We start from the raw sequence: 15,284 nt of genomic DNA, 5'->3' as shown, positions 1-15,284 counted from the left end.
TTAAAACCTCAGAAGTGCTTTTGCATATGGCTATTATTTTCATTATATACTAAGGATTAGTATCTAAGGCTCGGTCACATAAATATGAATACATTTGTTACCCATTGTACATTCACAGAGTTCAAGACAAGACACACCACTACCATGACCTAACAATATCAGGTTTTAATGATCAGATTAAATACAGCCAAATAGCTTTTCCTGGAAAATATCCCAAGATTATTCTAAACAAATTGGTTAGGGTCAGAATCTTTATTTCCTTGCACTTTTATACCCAAGTTTTATACCACATCTCTACCAGAGCAGGTGACCCCAAAATGTTCCATAAGGAAAGGACTCTTTAGGAAGCAAACTCAGATGCTTAGGCAAATAAAAAGACCATAAATTAATCTTTGCTTTGATCAGAACATATCATTTACTTATATAGGCTCTCAGTCGAGTCACTGCCAAAGAATATGACTTGGTTGACCATTTGCTCAGCATTGTTCAGACAGACCAGGCCCAATTCTTACCCATCCTATCAACTTGGCTACCTTAACAAGCAAAACTAGTTCCAGACTAGTCTATCCGAAGGAAAAGTGGTATATGCTGTGCAGCCTTGGACAACTGCCCAGGTAACTACACAATGCTTCTCATATGACAACTAAGAATTGTCCTAAAGGAACCCAAGACCTGCTTCAAGTCTTTCAGAAGATCCAGCATGCCAGATCTCTGGAGATGAAAGTCTTAAAATGCATCACACACAGATCACAGCTTCTATGAGGAGTGACAGCATTTCAATGAAAGATGTAGTAGCAATAAGAAATCAGAAGTTTCCTTTGTGAAAAGATGGCACTGATTTGATAGCTAAAAAGCTTTCACTGCTATGGACCAGGAAAAATAGTATTACAACACTGTGCAACAGCACTACTGTTATTGTTAGACTTTCTCATAACATTAGCCCTCAGACGCACTGAGGCATGTCCTTGTTATGGGATGACTGATGTACTACACAGGTAAACGAGGTCACTGGCACACAGTATTTGCAGTCTAAAATCTCAGGCTAGCAAATGCTTGTCTTTATTCATTCTGTGTAGTTCTGAATACTTCATTCACAACTTAATTTTCGTTCAGCATCAAGGACTAAGAAAATGAGTGGTGTGAGGTGATGGAAACAGTCAATCAAACATATAATGGCATACCTGCACACTGCAATTTTACTGGTTTAAGTATGTAATGAGGTTCCCTGACTGACTTGCCACAGGGCGTTAATTATTTTTGTGAAGATGCTGCGTCAACAACAGGTCTCCATGACACCTGTTTGTTCAGGTCTTGAACAGACCATTGTTTTGTGCTAACTCCAGAGCATGCCTTAGTTACTATGAAAGCTATTATAAATCATCACTTATCGTTTATGACAAATATCCCACTGAGGAAAAATCCTGCAACTGATTCCACGTGACCAAGCTCATCTACATACCTAAACTAAGAAACAGGTTTCAAAAGCATGCAAGTGATTTGGCAAGGCACATGGGACTCATGGCCATGGATTCTGGGATTTTTGTCACATTAATTACCTGTTGATTCTATGCAATTATCATACTGTAATGATTAAAATAATGAAAAAAAATCTAAACTATGGATTAAAACACCCCACAAAATATCAACATTAAATGGAAGGTTATTTCACGGTCTTCATGTATATAGACAGAACTCACAGTATTGTATTCCCCTTCAATTATTTGGTTCCCCTTTGTGGACTTGGCTGTAACTTTCAATCTTCCAGGAGTTCCTTTCTCAATCTGTTCGACCTACAACATCATGGAGAAAAAAAAAAGGGGGGGGTAAAAAAAAGAAAAACAGAAAAAAGGAATAGTTTCAAATAAAGATATGCAGATGTATCTTTTTCCACCTCATACCGTATAACTGAGTGTGTTTATGACCTAAAATTAAGCATTTATTGTAAAGCTATTTTCACCTTTCTCTAGGTTTGTGATTACTACTTGCACATTTAAACATTTTATCTCCATGCATTTATTATTGTGACCAACACCGTAAAACCTCGTTTCTGTTCATAAAAGTTGATTGGCAGCTAAGTTCTTGGACAAGTCGTTCATGTGAGCTGCTGGTCACATCAAAGAGGGACAGAGGAGGTGAGGAGGAAAAGAACTCTTGCAAGGCCTGGAAACACCATCAGATATTTTCTCCGACTGCAGCCAGAGGACCATCGTGCCTTCCACCATCATAGCCCAGCCCTTAGCAGTGCGGCCTTGCCCCTCTTCCAGTGACATCATTCTGACATATAAAGGTGCCACGGCCTTGCAGGAGAGGGCAGCAGCTGGCTCTAAACGGCTGAAAAAACACTATCAGCTTAAGAAAAAAAACTTCTTCAGAGTTCCCCAAAGTCAGCTGAAATAAATACTCCTAGTTTTAGCTATGGATCCAGCTGCACACTCCCTCTCAAGTAATGCAGCAGCCTAAGGTCTATTTTAGCAAAGCAAGGGGGAAAAAAAAAAGCAAAGGTGAATCTTTTTGCAACTGTGCTCTTTGCTCAGAGTAATAGAAAAGGAAGGTTTATTTAAAACAAAGCCCCAAATAATACACCCCATTCCGCACTCCACCCTGCCATATACCAGAAAACAATAAAACAGAAAGAGCAATACCACTGTGGTTTTTTCCAAACACTTCTTTTTCCTCTGCTAAAAATAAATCAACTAAACAAGTGAATGGAATTTGAAGCTACATAGCTGAGTTCTTTTTTTATCCACATAAATAGTCACTGGACTGTGAGGAAAGGACTGGATATCCTCATCTGCCGTCCTTCCCTTACCCTCCCAGGAAAGAAGCAAGGTGCCCGGCTGTTTCCTATGGATGGCTGTACACACAAGAGACATGTAAGAGTGCAACGCTTAATTCTGAGAAATTTTAGTGTTCATTTGACTGATGAAAAAGTACTTTTTAACAACTGCCCTAGCTCCTACTTCATATTCAGTATTTAGACAGAAAAAGCAAAGTTTCTGACAAAGTTCTGGTTTTCCCTGTCCTTTTTTTTTTTTTTTTTTTAAATTCAAAAAAGCCCAAAACTTCTGTGCCATCCCACCAACTTTAAAGGATCACTGTGCTAAACTGCTCCTGTTCAAAGCCAGCACTATTTATAACAATTCACCTTCTGTCTTCAAACATCCCAATGAAGGCTTTTAATAAGTACAACATGCATAACTTCAAAAACAGTGTTTGAAAGAGATGAGAAGACCTGCTAAAAACATATCCAGCAATTTAAGTTGAAGGATATTCTCAACTAGAAACAGGGCGAAATAGCCAAATATTTTATTCCCATTGAAATCAAAGGCATACAGCAAACCGACAGGGTAAAACAGACAAAAGTGCATTCTGTGACTCGGGTGATGGACTGCTCTTCACAGGGTGCATCTGGAGGAGCCTGCTTGCCATTTAGTTGAAATGATCTTGTAAAAACAGCCGCCTTCTTTCTCATCCCCCATTAGAACCCACAAAAAGCTACATCTGAAACAAAACTAGATAATCATCCCTGCTTTTCATACAACATGGGATTTCTGCAATGCAAACATGCATAAAAACAAAGCTCCCTGAAACATCTACTTTGACTTCTCACAGCAGATCTTTTACACTCTGTGAGAAAGGGTCAGATCCCAGCATGGTAACCAGCAAGAACATTTTTTAAGCTACTCTTGATATTGCTAAAGGTGAAAATGAACAGTCTTCACTAGATGTAATGCTTTAATGCCCAACTATTAAGCTTGGTAACACACTGGCTTAATGCCAAATTGAAAACTGCTTAATACATTATTTCCCATTTCATAATAATTAAGCACTATTTATTGTGAAAAAACATTACACAAAATACAGTTAGCACCCTCTGAAGTCTTTGATAAGGCAATTTTACATTAGAAAAGCTCCACACCTTACCTAATCTGCCTTTCAACCCGAATTTGCCTATACAGGTACGTAACTAGCCGTACGAGTATTCCTCCTGAATTCAGTGAAAACTGAGCAGGTGTTTAAGGACTCTGCCAGCTACAGCATATAGATGGATACTTCTAAAGCCCATTTACTTTTCTGGATAGTCCACTGGCCTGGGCACATAAGCAGTATTTGCTGACTGAGAAATGGAGAGCTGGCAATGATAAATATGACTATTCACAATGCACTGGCCTTGGCCTTACAGGAAATTATGTATCTACTTAATGATGAGCCTGCAAGAAGTTTCACAGATTTCAGGACAACTGCTGAAGATGCATGACCAGGATGTGCAGGAGTAATGACATTTTTAATGCAACATATACTAATCTATCTGATTTTGATAAAACAATGAATTCTGGAATCTTATAAAATTTTATTACTATGACTAAATTGTACATAGTATTCATGGACTTAGTTTAAACCAAAAATTAACCCATAGTATATCATAACAGATCCTGTATTCCAAGTTCAACTTTTATATTCACTTAAAACATTATGATAGGTTTATACCACAGTCAAATTGTAGTCATATACCACTTTGAGCCTACCTTGATTGGCACAAACTCCCTAATAAAGTTGATTCCGTGTTCTTCCATATATTCACCAATTTTGTTTGCAATATCCTGGTCAAATCCTCTTAAGAGGATGGATCTCACCATTACAGTGACATCTAATCCAAGACCTGCAAGAAATCCTGCACATTCCAAGGCAACATAGGAAGCTCCAACCACCAGGGTTTTCCCTGGACAGTAAGGCAGAGAGAAAAGATCATCACTGGTAAAAAAAAAGAGGAAATAAAGAGAAGAAAGTTAGAGTTGATCAGAAGAATGTATTGCGATTTTTATTTATCTGATTTCTTCTGTAAGAATAGAACTTCATTCTTCTTCCTGCTCACTAAAAGAACCCAACAACTTAATTTTTTGGACATTCAGCTGGAATACGAGATCATTATTCAGCTGGAATAAACGACAGATTAAAATTTTCTAATTAGGAGTGCACACAAAAAAAAAGAGCATGAAAATTCTTAATCACCACAAAAATTTTGAGGGTTTTTTTTACAGAAACTTATGGCAAATTGTTAAAAAAAAAAAGATAAGCTGTTGGTTTCTTTTCTTTTCCCTCTGAATCTTGCTTCAAATATTTTGCTGCAAATTTTAGCTCCTGAGAGCTAAAAGGAAGAGGAAGAGGTTCAGCTTTAAGATAAAAATACCATATTCACTTCTCTGAAGACTTATCCTTTTGCTAAAGCATTACACACAGTGCCAAATATACACAGACAGTAAAACAAATTAATGCAAACGACAGTAACAGGCAGAGATAGAAGTACGAAATTATGGAAAACATGTTTGTTTGCTTTCCATTTTTTTCAACCGCTTCATCAAGCTACATCAGTTCTACCACACTTTGGACCAAGACCATAAAACCAGGGCTTCTCAAGGAAGCTGGGACTTGTGGAGGCATCACACTTACTCGGCAGAGACTTAGGCACTTTGGCAGTGCGATTCTCCAAAGACTTAAATCTAAAATAAGTGTCTCTTTCTCAGCCAATAACTGCAAAGGCTAAACAAAGATGCTCTCTGCAAATGTTGTGGTGAAATAAAATGTGATTTTTGTAATGAAAGGCTACATCATAGTTCCTATCCCTCAGGGAACCCAGTGAAAATCACACAGCCAGCCTCAATCTGACAGTCTTTAAGTCTGGCATTCTTGACTCTTCTACCTTAATGTTATTTTAAAGCACCACTTTACAGGCTATAATATCTGTTACCTTTAATGTCACTACTACTTATTAGAAGGGAAACATACAACATGGTGTTTTGGTTTCACAGGGATTACACCACTTATTTATTTCACTGCTACAGGTTTGCAAGCCTGTAATTCCAACTCTGTTTCTACACTGAGTAACTTAAAAGTTACTCTGATATGAAAACACATTTCATCTGCATATCATTTTCTGGGTCAAAATTGTGCTAGAATTTTTTGGTCTTATCAATTAACCAGACACTTGAAACTGGACTTCCCAAAAGTTGAATTAACTTCACTGAGTAGCTGAAAAAAAATTGGGCTGAGTTTCAAGACTGCCCCAGTGCATGAAGACAGATCCATTTCTACCAGCTTCACATCAGCTGCTTTGAAACTCCCACTCGCTTTGATATTTGAGCAGGGAGGTTTCTTCCAATTAGACCGTGCTCTTCCTTATCAAAAAAACTTCAGTATGTGAACTGAAAGACCATAACGAATAAAGAGAAAGTGTGTGTACTGGTAACGGGGGCAGAGCTGATGAATTAATTTTATGGTGGACACACAGAGGATTTATGGTTTTCTCAGTTACTGCTGTTACCAGTCAGAAACAGAACCATCCTAGCCAGTGACCCACAGTCCACCAGTGTCTACCAGACACCAATGTTTTTGGCACCTTAAAATCTGTCTATAGCTATTCTCCTGCACTTACTTTCCTCTAACAAAAAGTTACATAGGAAAGAAATCCAGCAGCCAAGCAGCCCTGCTCATGCTTCACCACTTGCTCTTACAGGTGAGGCATTTACACAGGGTGAATGACTTCACACTCCTCGCTGTTTTTACCTGCTAATGCAGTACTCCTTGTCTCCAGGTATACCCAGGTAGCGTGGTCGTTCACCCGTGGCAATGAGAAATCTCTCAGCTGTGTACAGCTTCTCAACTCCTCTTTTATTTGTGGCCTGTGCACAAAGTATTAGTCCAAAGTGAGTATTTTGCAGTTCTACCAAGGCAAAAATTATTCTATTTGAAAAGCTTCTCTCTTCAGAAAGTACTACAGGAAGACCCAGCAAACATGTCTAGGGAGTACCTTAACTGTGTGTGGCCCCACAAATTCTCCGTATGCATTCTCATATGTAACTTTCTTCTCTCTCAGCGCAACCCGATAGCCCCAGTTCAGTGAACCAATGTAATTCTGAACAGATTCTGTCATAGTCATCCAGCTGTGTTTGACTGATAGAAACAAAAGAGAAAGATTTATCTTTCAGTCTGTGAGTTCTTCTCTTTCCACAGTGAGCCTTGTATTCTCAGACAGATTTTTTTTCACAACCCAGTCACCTTTCCCTTATTTCTTTTTTATTCCAGGGTAACTCTACTGAAATTCAAAGAATTACATCAGCACTGATAACGTGAGAGGTCACAGTGGAAAAGATATGATTTAAAACATGGAAGACTTAGACTTAATATATTATTGATAGTTTTCTGTTGACACACACTGTGAGCAGGTGACATTGATCAAAAAACTAAGACTACGCATTTCTGAAAGGTGCCTCTGCATGTTCCCCACTACAGGATTACACCCTAAATAAATCCCAATCCTATAATCATGCACATTAGAGCCAAATATAAAGTAAAATTCATCTTCTTATGTAGCAGTGACAGAGCCTGAGGGAAATGAAATATTTGTCTGCAATTATGAGGAAGTTTCTAACAGGGGACATTTTGAGGGTATTCCCTTAGATGTTGTGTTACGTTCACAAGTGGAGTAGTACCTTATTGCTTTTATTCACACAGCAATCTTATCAAATACTAACATGATCAGAAGCTATTAATAAACAGATAAAACGCTGCAAGGCAATAAGCCCTGGGACTTTTAAGTCTTGAAAAGCACTTAAATTTATTTGTAATCTCTCTGAAGTTGCCTTAGATTGCTGAAGCCAGCACATGCTTAAGTGCAACAAGCACTTGATTGTGAAAATCCTCTGGATTTTCAGCACAGATGACCAAACTGCAAAAAAGTGTTCTCCTTTACCTTCTTCTGTAAACTGCCATCCAAATTTGCGTGAATCTTGCAAGGCTTGTCCCAGTAAAGCTGCCTGGTGCATCAATTTTTTAGGTATACAGCCCACATTTACACAAGTTCCTCCAAGACCTGAGAGAAAGGAACAGAATGTGTTTTTCACATCAGTCTGGCTGATCTCAAAGGAGAGTCTCTGAGTAAAGCTCCTTTATAATAGGTTTGCAATGAAGAGAAATTTACCCCATGAGTTTCCTAGCGGCGTAGGTGTGACAAAGTCCAGCACCATCACTTTCTTTTCATATTTGGCAGCCTCCTGCAAAACACATTAAATTAGATCTGTATCTAAATATTAGAGGTTAAATTTGGAGTAGATGATAACATCATGCATTGCTAAAAAGCTTTGTGACTTTTAATTAAATAATAATGAATGATTTGCAAGGGAACAGCCAGACAGTCATTAATCTTCTGAATTAATCTGTGCACTCAGTAGGAAAAAAAGATGAAAGGAAAAAAATAGGCATTCATCCTGCTACACCACATCGTGGCACCAGCTGATACACAGAAGACGCTGGGAGTCAAACCTCCTCTCCTCTCCTCCACACTGTCAGTTTGTTCACACTGCTTCCCAACATGCCATTTGCTTTTAAAATATTTAAAAAATTCTTCATTAATCCAGTTTTCCCTTCAAAGATGGTTTCTCAAATTTTTGTTTGAAACCACATCACACAATGACATAAGCAGTCATGTGGCCAAGCATTACAACTGTGCTTATCCAATCTTTTTTCTTGTAGTAGAAGGAAACACTCAATTTTGAGTACAATCTGCAGTTGTCAGGATGAGCTCTTGCTCTTCAAACAAGTCACCCTCCGGCAGGCTGACTTTACTGTCAGGATGTGCAGATGTCATCCAGACTAGAAAAGTGAGAGGTTATTTCATATCTCCCCTGAGAAGTTTCATTAGCAAATCTACAATTAGTGTGTGTAAATGATACTGTGAACTGATATTTCTGCATCAATTCTTTTGTGCTTTTGAAGAAAAAGGCAAAAATCGATGGCGGTAACTGGTACCAAACACTTAAGTAAGCACTACATAGCTGAGAAACAATAGTGACAGATTCCCCCATGAGATGCAGCGTAACAACTTTGCTACTCGGAGAAACCACAGCTGTGCTGCATCACATGATGGGTTCTTAAACATGTAAGCAATAACAACTATAGGCACTGGATATTACCCTAAGGCCTTAGGTTTGGTTTGGGAGGAGCTGGACAGCCTTCAGCATTATGTTACCAGTAATACTTGTTAATCCAAACAGTTGACAATCAGAGTTTCAATTTTAAATGTATCTTCATGCAAAATACAAACCATATTTCAAACAACACAGACCGTAGACACCTTTGGAAAATATTAACGTACTGGATTTCTGCTTCTGATAAAGGTCAAGGTGAGCCAAGAAGCTAATGTCTATTCATTAGCAGCACCTCTGAGAAAGTTCCTCAGAAAGGTGCTCAGGATGTGTCACTAATGCTCCTTTATAATGACAACTCCTACACTCAGCTTGAAAGAGCTTTACTCGTGCTAGCTAATGAGAGCGCATGGATTCCCAAGCTTACACTCAGCTACATGCTCACACAATACAGCACAGCGTTGCGTTGCCATCTCAGTGGAGATCACAAACAGATATAGCCACTTCTGCAGAGTAACAAAACCTGCCCCGAAGGCTTTCAAACCCTCCTGGGCTCAGCGCAGCGCTGCGTGAACACAGACAGGTTGCTCAAGGCCGGAGCTGCTCTGTGTGAACTGGTAGCAGCGGCCTGGCACTTTGGGCTGGCTCTGTGGTCGGGTGGCACCGCGTCAGCTTGGCAGTGTTTGCACTCACCGAGGAGACATGCCTCCAAAATAACAAGCTCCGAGCACGATATAGAGAGGAAAAGGAAGATGTGCACACAAAGCTTCGTGTGGCATAGTGAAAAGCACACATTCAATCAACCGAGTTAAACTGCTGCAAACCTGAGTGTAGATATCTGGAACTTGGTGTAAGGGCTGTGTAGTTGTGGGGTTTTTTCATTTTGTTTTGCTTTTTAAAGCACTGTTAATTCACTACAAAAACCTGAATAATTTAAGTCAGAAGTTTATGCATGTAAAACTGTTTCACTTCAACTTCATGAAACTGATTTGAAAGACACACATTACTACTGATAGTTCTGTTGACTTTATAGATCTACCATCTTCTGCTCTACTCTACCATCACTTGAGAACGCTAAGAAGAAATATACTTTATACACTGAGTTGAAGGAATAAGGTAATTTATCTTCCTAGCTACACACCTTTTCTGTCCCACAGCTGAAAATGATGCAATAAACATCACTGCTGTAGCTTCATAACCTAGCAAAGGTATACAGTGAAGCAGAGCAGTCCCCTTTATGGAAATTTCAACAGATGGCTTTTCATTACTGCAAACTGGTTTTGCATTACTGCAAGCTCCCTTTTACTCTTGTTACTCTCTTCTGTCCTAAAACACCCCCATCCCCTGTGTCTGCTTCTCTTTGTGAGCTCTCAGGATTTTTGTAGATCTTATCTTCCATCCTATGCCATGACAATAGTGCTCCTACTGATAAGTAAACTACTTAAATAGGTTATGGATATACAACACATTACAATCCACCATTCAGCACTGCACTCTTCCATTACAACATAAATTCTTCTAAGGGACCAAGGCCTAGTGTGGATCCAGTGCTATGCTGAAATATTTTCTCCTCATTTTCTTTCACTCCTCAATGATGTCCTTCACTTCTTGAGAACGAAAGAAATGCCTCCTGCCTAGAGGAATAATTCAGCTCTGGGTCTTGAGCAATTAAATGCTTTTACTTTTAGGAATGCTCAGTTCACTTCCAAATAGTTAATTCTGCAGCAGAGAGAAGAGGCAAAATGTGCCTAACCACCGATGTAAAGCAGAGTTAATGACTTGTATTAAATTTCAGCAAGTTTCGAATATTTGGGATAATGACAACTCTAAGAACTGGTATATTCTGCACCACTGTGGATTCTTTTAATTAATTCTAGTTATGCTTCTAAAAACCAATATCCTAAACAAAAATAATAAATTATTTGGCTACAGGCAGGAAGTACCAGACTCTAGAAATGAAGGGCGAGATCCTAACTGTGCTTAAGTATAGGCAAAATCTCTATTCATGCAACTATATAAGCTCACAAATCACAAAATCTCCCCCAATGTCAAGAGTTGAAACAATATACTCAACTATTTCTGAGCAGATAATACTTTCAGATAAAGCTAGAAACCCCCTAATGTTAATTTTGAACAGTTTTTAAGAAATTTTCAATTCAGAGTTGAATTTTAATTAAACTACTAAACATTATTGAGATATCTACCTGCTGTTTTCCAACAGCATCATCTCCCGTTGATGGGGATCAAGTTTCATTCTACCAAGAAATATACTGTGACATTTTTATGTTTTTTTTTTCTTCAGAACATAGGGAAAAGAATATTGTATAACTGGGGCTAACCTCAAAAGAAATCTCACTGATCAGCCAGAAATGTTATGTCCCTACAATGATAAAGATAGTCAGATCCAAGAGGTTGAGGATGTCACCCACCTACTTGCAAGGCAAGTATAAATCTGTATTTTCTCTCTCGTACCTTGGCAGCTGCCAGACCACCTGAGCCCCCACCAATGACAATGAGATCATAGTCGTAGGAATGTGGCACTGGTGTACGCCCGTTTATTTCCATTAGTTTCTGAGGCTTGTCTTCCTTATGTGTCTGAATACAGAAAACAAAAAGGATTAGGGAACACTGAAACATTACCCATAGTGCTCAAAGATTAGTATTTTCAGCAGCAAATATTGTGATAAGGGAACATAAGTGCATCTGAATTTTCTGAGCTCTGTTTTTAATTAGCTTTTTAAAATTTCATCTTCTTAATCCATCCTTGAATAGCTCAGTACCTATTAGATACTGAAGTATGAATTTTCTTGTTTGTTGGAGCTCTGGGTTTCCTTGCAGAGCTTAGTCTTCCACATCAATGTAACTCCAGTGTCTCCTCATACTGTGTGCTCCAGAATGAGATACATACCTGCTGACACAGGCATTCCATTGATTTATTTTATTCCTTTAATCTGCCCTGGACTTTTCTAATTAGTGTTTTTCCCCTCCTCCTGCATGTATTAGTAGGAAAATACAACAACCATATGCCACATTACAATAATCTGCAATTACCAACCATACCAACTGAATGAAGAAAACACTTTCTGAAAACTGTATTTTTGTAACCTGCTTGTGTTTATTATTGCTTTGCTTTAGCATTGTAACTAACTTTGGTGTCAAACGGATCAAGTGTGATCACTACAGTTTCAATAGAGATTTGGGGTTTTTTTGATCAGATGACTACTACCACAGAATAACAACCCTTAAGTCCTAAAATGCATTTTGACAGCTGTTTGCCACAAAGAACATTGCATTGTCTTCATATACTCTTTCTAAAATGAGACTTTGTCCTTAATTTGCAAAGCTCCATTTTATCAGGGCTTCAGACCTTCAAACCTCTGGAGCTGCTGGCCAAATTTTTAGTGCCTCTGAAACTGAAGAACAAGATCTGGAGTAGGTAAGAGTCAGATTCCTCACCTGATATAAATCAATGAGTTTCTACTAAAGCCATGACAGAACTTTTTAGACCAAAAGAAGTAAAGAAACCCATGCTTAATCACTTTACAAATCTGCTTGCTTTTATTCAAGCGTTTCTATCTGCCTAACTAGGTAGGACTTAATTCGGTACTACTGGAAGAGTCATGGCAAATAAAAGGAAAAAAAAACAAACAAACAAACAAAGAAGTTTCCCTTTTATTTTCATCTTAATTTTGTTTTGTACTAAGCAGGCCTTTGTGCTCAACACATTCTACTGTCGCCTTCCTTTGAGGTTAGATTATTCCCTCTCTGTAAGTGTAACTGTGACTACACTACAGACTGCTGCCAGCGCAACCATATCACTGACAAAAATCCCCAGTCCCCCCAGCAAATTACACAGCAATGTCAGCAGAAATTCAGACTGTAGAAAGTTACATTTTAATAATATTTCATAACCCTGGGTAGCATGTTAATAGTAGAAGCAAAACCTAGAAAACACCTGTGGCTGTTGTGAAGACATTCAAAAATACCTCATCTTCCTTCCTCTTCTCCTCCTGCTCTGCCACTGCAGTATATACCCCTATCACTGAATCTACTTTGTGCTTGGTTCCCCTTTTTATTTTTCCTAACACAGACATTGGCCAGGCTCAAACTTCCTCCTGCAATCAGAGTAAGTATGAAAAAGGAGTGTATATTATACTATGATATGCAGTTTCATTTTATTCACATTTTGGGACATAAAATTAGAGGAGGTATGCCATTCTTTTCCGAAGAACATCTTCCTGTTTGCTCAGTGGCAACAGGATGGTGTGAAGCTTAAGGGCAGACTAACTCCCACACAGTCATCAGACCCAACTACCAAGAACAGTATCTTTATGATGCATATAAAGAAACCATAGTACCTACTCATGAAATGTGCTTAGATCACTGCTTATATCATGCTACTGCTTTTTTTTTTTAAAAAAATGCTTTATGTTTTCACATGGATTACGGAACTTCAACTTTTATTCCCTACTGTTTGGTTCATTTTTCATTAGTTCTTCGTAATCATTCTTCATGAAAACATATGAAAAGTTTACATCAGACAAAGTAGATTACAACCTTCTCCTCTGAAACCACTCCCAGAACCCCACTCCAAAGCTGCCAGGATCCTGACAACCTCTGTGTCCCATTTACCAGGAGAATCTGTTCATTAGCATGATCCCATCCTGAGAATGGATCTCCTCTGTTCTTCTCCCAAGAACTACGATTTTTAAAAGCAAGCCTACATTCTTATTATTTTTCAATATCAAAACTAAATTACAGACTTTAAAATGTATCTCCCCTACCTTTAAAGTCTTCTCATGATCTATTTGCTTCTCCTGCGCAGAAACAACTGGTTGTGAAGTTTCTGCTGTTACTTCGCGCTGCCCTTCTGGCTTCGGTGCTCCCTCTGTGAAATAAAGAATAAAATAACGTAGTGTCTGGAGAGACGCCCTTTATGAAGGCTGCGCTCCTCAAGCAAAATTGTCTGGGGGAGTGGCCTGGCGGCTTCATCGCTTCCTCAGCAGCAGCACGCCTGCCTCAGGGGAGCGTTTCCTAAGGCGACTCATGAGTCATTTGCAACGTTAGGATGACTTGCTATATTTCTCTCTTTAGTAAAATCCCATACGAGAATTGGCCAGGATTTCAGTACCTTTTGCCAATCTAACAATATGCTTGGAACGAAGCAAGGAAGTACGATTTGTTGTGGCTAAGCCTGAAACTTCAGTCTTAAAGGAAAATGTTGATTTTTACCTTCCGTGCCCAGAAAGTGATTTTCTTACGCTGATGCACCGACATTTTTTCAGTCTCATACTTTTTAAACTGAATTAAAAGTTTTTATTTTTCTCCTGCAATTAGTTCCCTAGAAACTTCTTTCCATTCAATTTATTGATATAATTGTTTTTTCCATGCAACTCTCCCCCCTCAAATAATTTCTGCCATATTGTATTGCTCATACTATGAAATCCTCTAAATAAATGTATTCAAAAGTCTCTGGTTGTTCACTGGTCGTAACTGATTTTATATATATATTGGAGATATATATATACCTTCAATAGAAAAGATTAAGCATATTAGTGGAAAAGAAAAAATTAACATCTTTACACATGGTGATACTTTGTTTGTTATGGCATGAAAAAAAAAAAAATAAAGAAGAAAATCTAATACTTCATTGGACTCCATTATGAGCTCTGCCTTCTTCCACATAAATCTGAGTTACGTTAAGTTTAATTTCCAATAAATGGGTCATTACCCAATTGTTTATACTTAATCACATACATACTTTGCACTGCACAACCAGCATTAATTAGGAAACTCTGACACGTGCACATAGTTAGACAAACAGCCATACTGAATGCATATACATTCCTTGGGCCCTAAGCCCACAGACCTGAAGACTCTTCACCACACACACACAGAGGCACACAAATGCAAAAGGCAGCCTTTGAAAACTGGTCTGTAATCTTGTCATCTCCAATTTCTTCTGGGAAACTTGGTGATAAAATTCCTTTATCTCACAAAGGCATTGGGAAGAGTACTTTGCTGATGTTGCTAAAGGGGTTTAAAGATCAGCGCCATTACGCAATAGTTAATGGTAATATTAGTGATGGATAATACTTGGCCTATTCTAGCTTGGGGAAGGAACACAGGAATTAATCTGTGCATATACACATGCATGTGAAAAAAGAAAAGCAAGAACACAGGTTTTGAACACTGGTCACAATCTTCACCAAAGAGAATGTTTTTCTTCAATATATTACCAATGCTACAGTCCTGCATGTACCTAAAACAACTGAAGCCTTTATTCCTACAACAAGTTTGAACAACCTCAGGAATGTTCACCTAAAACTGTATCTTCAACGAGATTAAAATCTAGTCATTAGACAA

General features: G+C 38.4%; 1 protein-coding gene across 2 annotated transcripts in view; it reads right to left on the bottom strand.

Annotated features, from left to right (window-relative positions):
• Positions 1–15,284, bottom strand: part of TXNRD1 (thioredoxin reductase 1) — a 47,794-nt gene that overhangs the window by 14,126 nt on the left and 18,384 nt on the right. For both annotated transcript variants that reach the window (XM_042793109.1, XM_042793110.1), the window contains exons 2-9: positions 13,703–13,806; positions 11,391–11,513; positions 7,976–8,048; positions 7,748–7,867; positions 6,806–6,948; positions 6,562–6,677; positions 4,527–4,752; positions 1,698–1,790 (exon numbers count right to left, since the gene is read on the bottom strand). In XM_042793109.1, the coding sequence (XP_042649043.1) occupies positions 1,698–1,790; positions 4,527–4,752; positions 6,562–6,677; positions 6,806–6,948; positions 7,748–7,867; positions 7,976–8,048; positions 11,391–11,483 (864 nt within the window). In that variant the 5' untranslated portion in view covers positions 11,484–11,513; positions 13,703–13,806. The remainder of the gene's footprint in view (positions 1–1,697; positions 1,791–4,526; positions 4,753–6,561; positions 6,678–6,805; positions 6,949–7,747; positions 7,868–7,975; positions 8,049–11,390; positions 11,514–13,702; positions 13,807–15,284) is intronic.

The sequence above is a fragment of the Tyto alba genome, unplaced genomic scaffold (assembly GCF_018691265.1).
Source record: "Tyto alba isolate M040663 unplaced genomic scaffold, T.alba_DEE_v4.0 Super-Scaffold_2, whole genome shotgun sequence".
NCBI classification, from domain to species: Eukaryota; Metazoa; Chordata; class Aves; order Strigiformes; family Tytonidae; genus Tyto; species Tyto alba.
Note: the sequence above shows the minus strand (reverse complement) of the source record. Positions and strands in the feature narration are given on the sequence as shown.